This window comes from Pelodiscus sinensis, chromosome Z (assembly GCF_052426305.1).
Source record: "Pelodiscus sinensis isolate ZL-2025 chromosome Z, ASM5242630v1, whole genome shotgun sequence".
Taxonomy (NCBI): Eukaryota; Metazoa; Chordata; order Testudines; family Trionychidae; genus Pelodiscus; species Pelodiscus sinensis.
The window spans coordinates 12,658,090-12,666,671 of record NC_143085.1 but is presented as its reverse complement, the minus strand read 5'-3'; the positions used below and the strand labels follow the sequence as shown (position 1 = coordinate 12,666,671).

The 8,582-nt window shown below is 56.2% G+C and overlaps 1 protein-coding gene across 1 annotated transcript in view; it reads right to left on the bottom strand.

Moving 5' to 3' along the window:
- Positions 1–792: 792 nt before the first annotated feature.
- Positions 793–8,582, bottom strand: part of LOC149520676 (uncharacterized) — a 21,020-nt gene continuing 13,230 nt past the window's right edge. Inside the window, exons 4-5 of the mRNA XM_089775321.1 lie at positions 5,543–5,591; positions 793–1,396 (exon numbers count right to left, since the gene is read on the bottom strand). Coding sequence (XP_089631447.1) covers positions 942–1,396; positions 5,543–5,591 — 504 coding nt within the window. The 3' untranslated portion in view covers positions 793–941. The remainder of the gene's footprint in view (positions 1,397–5,542; positions 5,592–8,582) is intronic.

The window sequence follows — 8,582 nt, the reverse complement described above, 5'->3', positions numbered from 1 at the left end:
TATTTCAGTGAAGAAATATTCCACTTTCCACCTGTCCTGGAAGCGGCGGCCCTCACTGTCAACTTTCCTTCTCTTATTTACAGTCGCCATTTTTTTAAATTGACCAGAAGGGGAAGGGATCATGTGAGCGCAGTGCCAGAGGTTTAATACACTGCCCAAGTAATACACTGCACTAATACACTGCCCAACAAGAATTCTCTTGCCTTTGTGGCTGTTTGTGGCGAAGTCTCTAATGATGAGCTCCACGTGCCTGAGCCCGTTTGTGGCGAAGTCTCTAATGTTCGCAGCTCCACGTGCCTGAGCCCACCAGGAAGCTGACAGTGCGCAGGGCCAATCACAGATACTGAGCTTGAGCAGCTGCGGTGTCCGTCCCTGATCTCAGCAGCTGCGGAGTCCGTCCCTGTACTCTCAGCCCCAAGGTAGAGAGCTTGCAGGGTCAGAGGCGGGCGGAGAGCGCAGGGCACGCCGGCCTCACGGCGGCCTGAGGGCAGGGCGAACCCGTAGCCAAGCGGGGGAGCGGGGCTGCGGACGTGCCCTACATGGAGGACTTTAGGACCGCAGCGGCCGCCATGGACGGCGGCGCCAGTCAGAGGAGCGCCGGGGAGCCAGGAGAGGGGGAGGAAGCGGGGGCTGTCCCTGCACTCTCAGCCCCAAAGCGGAGTGCAGGGGCAGGGTTTGGGACCGTGGCGGCGGCGGCGGCGGCCCGAAGCGGCACGCTGAGCGCGCCAGTTAAAAAGAGCACCGGGGAGCCGGGAGAAGCGGGGGGCCGTATTAAATCCGACCACGGGCCGCATTGGGCCCGCGGGCCGAACTTTGGACATGCCTGGTATAGAGGAACCCTGAGTGGGACCAAAAACTTGGCTGACATCATTCCCCTGAGGGAGTGGTGGAACAGCGCTCCCTGCTCAGAGCAAGAGGCTGAAATGCCTAAGGAAGAGCAATCAGGAACAGAGAGGGACCAAACTGTACAGCTGGTGTAGTGCCAAGACTGTGGGGGATGAAGTCAGGAGAGGTTTTTGTCTCAGTTCCCTATTTGGCTGGATCACTGTGTGCACACTACCAGTCCATACAGCACAGTAATAGTCAGCCTCGTCCTCTGCCTGCACACCGGTGATGGTCAGGGCAGCCTTGTTACCGGATATGGCCCCAGAGAACCGGTCAGGGATCCCGGAGGGTCTGGTATTGGTGTTATATATAAGCAGCTGAGGAGCTGAGCCGCGTTTCTGCTGGTACCAAGCTGGATAGTTGCTGCTGGTGATGGCTCCAGTGCTCAGGCTGCAGGACAGCGTGACGGCCCCTCCTGGGGTCACCGACATGGAGGGCTCCTGAGTCACCACAGGCTGTGACCTGACCCCTGAAAGCAACGGAACAAACAAACTCAGCACAAGGACTCCGGCTCCTCACACACAAACCTCCTCACCTGCAGGTGGCCTCCATGCTGTGTCAGTGCAGCCAACAACCCCTCACCTGAGCAGTAAGTGAGCAGGGCGAGGAGCAGGGGGGCCCAGGCCATGATGGGAAGTCAGACGAGCTCGGCTTCCTGAGGCAAGTGGGTCTGTGCTGGGACCCTCCAATTCTCTCTTAAACCCCCAGCGCTGGGGAATGGCCCCTTCATGCAAATCTGCTCGCTGCTCACTGGCTTCTGCTGCAGAGTTTTCTGCAGACCCGGGGTTGCCTTTCACATTCTCTGCCTCCCCACCCCTCACACCTCCTGAGCTGAGCGTATTTTTAACTCACAGTGGTTCCTGCCGGCTGTTACTGGCTGTTACGTCCCTTTGAGTCCTGTGCTCTTTTCAGCATTTTGTGTTTTGGGCTCATAATTCGTATTCCACAAACCAGATGGAGCTAACAGAGCCCAGATGAAATGACTGACAGAGATGAGAGCTCTTGCTAATTTGCTTAGGTTTGTATTGTGTCTGTATCAAGGCAGGTTAGTATTTCTTCTTTAAATTGCCATATGTGTGAATGCCTTGTTTCCCAGCCCTTGATCAGCACTGGACAGTGACCACAGTGACAGTTTCCTTAGAGTTCAGTTCTCCAAGCTGCCGTCTGGGAGAACAATGGTCTATGTCACAGCTGTTCTTGGGGGCCTCCCACATGGTGCAATGTATCAGACCTAGACTGTCTCTGAGACATGTTCCACCTGTCTCCCACTTCCTGGCCAGGAGTAAAGCTCTTGCCTCAGAGTCCTCCAGCCATCTCAGCAGGAGCAACATTTACACCCCATTTGCCAGCTGAGCATCACCAGCTTAATTTGCTCTTCAGCAGTGAGACTGTCCTGGTCTAGCTCTGGGTGACAGGGGAGTTCGTTTCTCAAGGCCCTTTAACTAACCCCAGTGGTGATGCTACTTGGAGTCACAAGATGGGCTCATGTCAGTTAGTGGTGCAGCTTCTGTTACATCGACTGCCTGGCAGATCTCAGTGCAGTATTGTTGTTTTGTAGAGGCTGATGATATAGAATAGTGATAGAGATGTAGCCGTGTTAGTCTGGTGTAGCTGAAACAAAGAACAGGACTATGTAGCACTTTAAAGACTAACAAGATGGTTTATTAGGTGAAGCTTAAACAAAGACATCAATTATCTTACCCATTACAAAGATAGCTTCCCCAATTATCACCTCTAATATTAGCTCACAGACATTTACCTCCCCACCCACCCCATCCTCCTTCAGTTCTGAAATTTGATTTGTCCTTTTCATATGTGTTCATTTTTTTATTGTATCCTTTGGCATATCTGGTTGTGCCAATTTTCTTCCACTATTTGATCTGAGGAAGTGGGTCTGGCCCACGAAAGCTCATTATCTAATAAACCATCTTGTTAGTCTTTAAAGTGCTACATAGTCCTGTCTTTTGTTGTACATTAACTGTGAGTGTGTTAAAAAAATCTTCATCGTGCAGCAGCTACCCCAGAGCAGTTATTTATAAATCTACAGTCTAACTCAGTGCAGTGGGTTCCTTCAATGCTCCATCTCACCCTGACCCAGCCAACGTGCTTGCACGAGGCACTGGAAAGGATGCAGCTGTTTGAACCCCACAGTCTGGTGCACACACAGGTGAAGATAAATGTGCCTCACGTGTTTGATTCCTGTGCAGACAAGTCCTATTGCAAATGCAGGGAGATCTCGCCCTCTGGTGCCCAGTCATAACCACCTCCCCGAGCTGCCAAAGAGAAGATGAGAAAAACCCAAGTACTCCAGGCCACTGATGGGTGCAGGGGCAGGGAACTATAGAGGCAGCTGCTTCAGAGCCTGGCAACTGAAATTCACCCAGGGCTTGTGGTGGCAGCTGAAGGCCCAGAGGGTGTGGACCAGGCAGCTCTGAAGTCGGGCTGGGGAAGCTAGCTCCCTGGCCTGCCCCTTCTGTCTGGAGCCTCCAGTTTTCCAGGACATGAAGCCAGACCACTGCCTCATCCAGGGACTTAGCAATTCTATCAGCAGCCCTGCAAGTCCCTCCCATTTGCTGATTTTTTTTTCTATCTCTGCAGTTTTAGGGGACATTGTAATTCCCAGCCACTGACGGGCCTGTTTGTGCTAAGAATATGGCTGTGAGTTAATGTGACTGTGACGGGGCATGGCTGCCCCGCACTAGACAGCCACCCGCCACGGTCCTATATGGGGCATGGGGCGGCAGAGAAGGAGCCGGCGTCGCGCGGCTCCAGGCAGCCCAGAGCGTAGCTCAGTGCCGGCGCTCCTCCTACCTCCCGGTGCGGGCTGGGGGTGGGGTGCAAAGCGGCCTCAAAAATGCTTGTGCGGCGTGCTCCGAGGCAATACAGAGGGAAGGGAGAGGAGCCAGAGGAGGGCGGTGGGGTGAACGTAACACACTGGTGCTAAAGTTTAAAAAGGGCTCCTGGTGTCTCCAGAAAGGGGTGTCACGTAACACCCTGGCACCAAAATTTAAAAAGGGCTCCTAGCATCTCCAGAAGGGGATGTGACATAACACCCCAGCACCAAAGGTTAAAAGGACCCGCGGCGTCTCCAGAGGGGGAGGAATGGCGTGGGGAGTCAGCCAACCGGCAGGTCCATGCGGGGACGTGGCAAGCAGCCGAGATGCCGGGGAAACACTGGTTTAGGTAACGGAGGGAAGGAAGCAGCCCAGAGCAGGGCTCTCTGTGGCCCGTGGGCTGGTGTGTTACGGCGGAAAGCCCCATCAGCTGGATCAGACCCTAGTGGCTCTGCGTCCTTAGGGCCTTGGGCTGGGGTCCGTGAGTGAGGGCAGGCCAGGGTGTGCTCGGACCCCCCCTTTCCCATTATACCTGGGGCTAACTCAAGACACCTGTGGAAGCGACTTTAGCGAAAAAAGGGACTCAAGAGCGGGCAGGACTCAGGGAAACATAAGAGGAAGACTATGGTGGGTTGGAATAAAGATGTAGATTGGTTAAGGCGTGCATAAAATGTTACAGTGACCCTTCACCTCCCCACCTGCGCTATTTCCCATGCACAGATTGCCAGGACTTGGGAACAGCCTGTGACATGTCAGCCTGCCTGGTGGGTGCTAGAAGCAATGGAAGGCATCATCTTCTCCAAGGGATCAGGTGGTCCCAGCCAATGTCCTGCCAGGAGCGATGGCTGGGGTTGTGGAGCTGCCCGGTTGGGGGAGAAGACAAGGGCTGAAGTGCTGCTGCCTGGCTGCTTTGTGGGATGCAACAGTGCCGGATTTGCTCAGCTGTTGTGGTGCTGTTGTGAGTGGCCAGGATCAAGCATCGAGCTGGTTGCTCCATCTGCTCCAGAGGGGAATGGGTGCTGAGGCCTGTGGGACCAGAGGGCGAGAGTTGGAGCTGCCTTGTTCTGCACATGGGAGAACTGCTAGCCTTGGGCAGGGACTGGTGGCCAGGTGGGCAAGGAAGGGACAGGGTCTTTGGCAGAGGTGCTGGGGTTCTGCTCCCCAAGCCAGCATTTTATCCACCACCCCTACTTGTCAGTTTTGTGTATAGCAGGATTGCGCAGTGACAGTGATGGGGTCTTTACATCTCAGGTGTTTCAATGTTACTTCTGTGTCTCAGGTAACTTGATCATTTTGCAGACTCGGCCTTTCCTAATGGGGCTGCTCTCAGGCCCAGAGTCCGTTCTGGCTTATGTGTGGGAATTGTCTGGTCTCCAGGACCCAGCAGCTGGAGCCCTGAATCTCTGGGTTTACACTGGAGAACTGGCATTTAAGGGACAGGGTCCCTGCACTTCCACATCACACACTTGGAAACGGGGCATTGGAGAGCTCTCTTTGGGATTTGAACTGAATCCAGGTGCTACAGGAAGGCTCCATAAAGAGTCTAATCCTGGTTCCAATACAGTGAATGGCAAAACACCCATTGGGTCAAGGGACCAAGGTTTTGCCTACAATGTCCAAAGGCTGATAACCCAGAGCAGTGCCCCTTACTGATGCCTGCAATGTGCCGAGTGAAACCCCAACACATCAGCACAGAGAAGCATCCTGCCTCGACACATCCAGACTGGAATCAGGCACCGTACGGAACACCAGGGATTTGTCTCAGTTCTCCATGTCTCTGTATCTCTCTGCAGCACTCCCACACCCTGTGCCACAGAACTAACCGGTCTCATCCTCGGCCACCACATTGTGGCTGGTGGCTGCATTAGCTCCCTTTTAGGAGACGGAACATAAGAAGAAACATAAGAACATAAGATTGGCCACACTGGGTCAGACCAAACATCCATCCAGTCCTGTGTCCTGTCTGCTGATAGTGGCCAAGGCCAGGTCCCCCAGAGGAAATGAACAGAACAGATGATCAACAAATGATCTGTGACATCCATTTCCAGGCCCTAAAGAGGGAGCTGTCTGGCATCTCTAGCGGGTTGGGGAAGGATGGGCCCTGGAGTGCAGACAGTGGAAAGGGTGATACGTGAAGCTGGTTTCATGCTATGGCCAATTAGAAATTTCTTTCTAGATAAACACTCAGGAGAGGCCCAGAGAGGCCACTTTCTCCCAGCTGTTGGCAGCCTTAGGCCTTTGTAGCCTGGGCACTGGACACTGCAGATGAAGCGAGCCCTGCAGGGGAAGGTCACGTGTAGAGCGATTCGCAGCAGGACCTCAGCTACAGAGCTCAGCACTTTGCAAGAACAGTCGCCAACCACAAGGGAGCCTTGTGACCAGGATCTCTGGTGCCCTGGGAACTGGGCTCCAGGCATTAAATAGCCCAGCCTGGGGAGCGCTGGCCTGGTGTTCTGAGGCTGACAGCTGCCTATTCCTGTGCTTCAGCATGGGGAAAAGGAAAATTCTGCCTGATTCTACAGCGATCATGCAGGGAGTCATGGGCTCAGATGGCAGATGTGGGGAGGAGATGGGTGTGTGGTGATGGCAAAGGTGGCAATTGCCTAGATCCCCAGCCGCTGTAAAAGTATCTGGGGGGCCCTGGCCACTGCCACCATCGCAGCAGCTGGGAAATGCAGCAGGCCCTTAAAATCACCTGGGCAAGCTGCAGGCCTGGGTGCTTGGGTGGAGGATGGAGCCCTCATTGGGGAAGCCTGGGTCCTGTCTCCAGTCCTGCCACCTGCACCGTCCCTCTATGGACAGAGCCCCAAACTCTCCTGGCCTCCTCCATTGGCTGGAGACACAAGTCACCCCACCCCTTCATCCAGAGAAGCCCCAAGCGCCTCCTCCCTCCCTCACCACCAGAGGAGACTCCCGGGACAGTCACTCCTGCCCTCCTCTCCCCACCACATGCCCATAGGAGTCCTGGGCCAGCCACAGCAGTGCCTCCCCCTCTCTAACTCAGACCCAGCCTGCTTTGGGAAACGTGTCTCCCCTGTGATGCCCCTTTGATGTGCCTTTTGCAGATTCCAGGCATCTGAACAGCACATACCAGTGGGTTAGGTCTGGGTAATGGAGGTGCTCTTGGCTGTGGCTGCCCTGTGGCTCCCCCTGGCAGGGGGGCTGGTGCTGTGATCAGCCCCAGGTCTTCTGCCTGGATGAGGGATGGGCAGTGCTTGGGGCTTCTATGGGAAGAGGGGAGGGGCCTGTGACTCCAAACAAGGAAGCAGGTCCGGAGGCTCATCAATTGTTTTGTTCTGGGTCCTGGAATTTCTGCCAGCTGGAGCAGCTGATGGCACCACTCCTTTAGCTCCAGAGCCCCTTTCTTCCTGGTGGAGCTGTGTTCCTTTGAGCTCTGGGCCTGCCCCTTATAGCACAGCAGAGCAGCCTGTCCCTCTCTCAGATGGGGTTTGACAGAGAGACAGAGGCAGCAGCACGGGGCAGAGGACCCGATCTCCCTTTACACAGAGGACCCGATCTCCCCATAGACAGAGGCTGCTCTGCTATCCCAGGGTATGTCTACACTGCAGCGCTAATTCGAACTAGCGCATCTAGAACTAAAAACTCGTTCGAATTAGCGTTTTGCTAATTCGAACTAGCGCGTCCACACTGATTGGACGCAGGGGGGCATTTAAGGGCAGCTGAAACTGGTTCCAGCAGGGCATCAGATCAGTAGTTGCTTTGTGTGGCTGCTGTCTGAGGCTATCTGAGGCTCGTGCTTAAAGGGACCCACCTGGACAGCCGGTTCTCAGCTTTTCCTGCTTGCTTGCTAACCTCGCCGAGGGACAGCAAAGCGTTTTTCTCTGCGCCCATCTGTGTCGGTGCTTCCCTTTGGGGCCGCCGCCGCAGGTGGCAACATGGAGCCAGAGCTCGCCCTGCACTTTCTGGTGCAGTTTATGGACTTGCTGCTGCAAGCCTGCCAGCAATGGCTGGAGGCTGCCTGGTTCCACCTGGTGCACGTCAGCCCCCTGCCTCTCCGCCTGGCCACCCTGGGAGCAGCTGCGGTGGCGCCCAGGCACCGGCGTGCCCCACCGCATCTGGCGTCTGGACACCAGCAGCGACTGGTGGGACCGCACCATCCTGGAGCGCTGGGGAGACCAATAGTGGACCCAGAATTTCAGGAGGGACACCTTCCTGGAGCTCTGCGAGTGGCTCGCCCCTGCTCTGCGCAGAAGGGACACTCACATGAGGCCCGCCATCCCCCTCCAGAAGTTTGTGGCCATCGCCCTCTGGAAGCTCTCCACGCCGGACAGCTACCGATCCGTCGGGAACCAGTTCGGCGTGGGGAGATCCACCGTCGCAGCGGTGCTCATGCAGGTACGGCACTCGTCGGCCACTGGGCTGGGGATGAGGGGGGCTGCAAGGATGGGATGGGCCACCGCAGGGAAAACAGGAGGTCGGAGGGGGAGGAGGCAAAAGTACCCCGCACCGGAGGGGCCGGTCTCTCCCGGCCATACTACACGCCGCCCGGGGGGGTTGCTCCCGGGAGTGGGGCGTGGGGCACTGCCAGGGCACGAGCACTCCCAGCCACCCGGGCGCCCCACTGATTGGCGCTTTGCTGTGTCTCTCCGCAGGTGGTCAGGGCCATCAACCGGGTGCTGCTCCACAGGGTGGTCCGCCTCGCCGACCTAGACGCCGTCATCTGGGGGTTCGGCACCCTCGGCTTCCCCAACTGCAGGGGGGCCATCGATGGGACGCACATCCCCATCTGTGCCCCGGAACACCAGGCCTCCCAGTACGTGAACCACAAGGGGTACTTCTCCGTCCTCCTGCAGGCCATGTGTGACCACCGGGGACAGTTCACGGACATTAATGTGGGCTGGT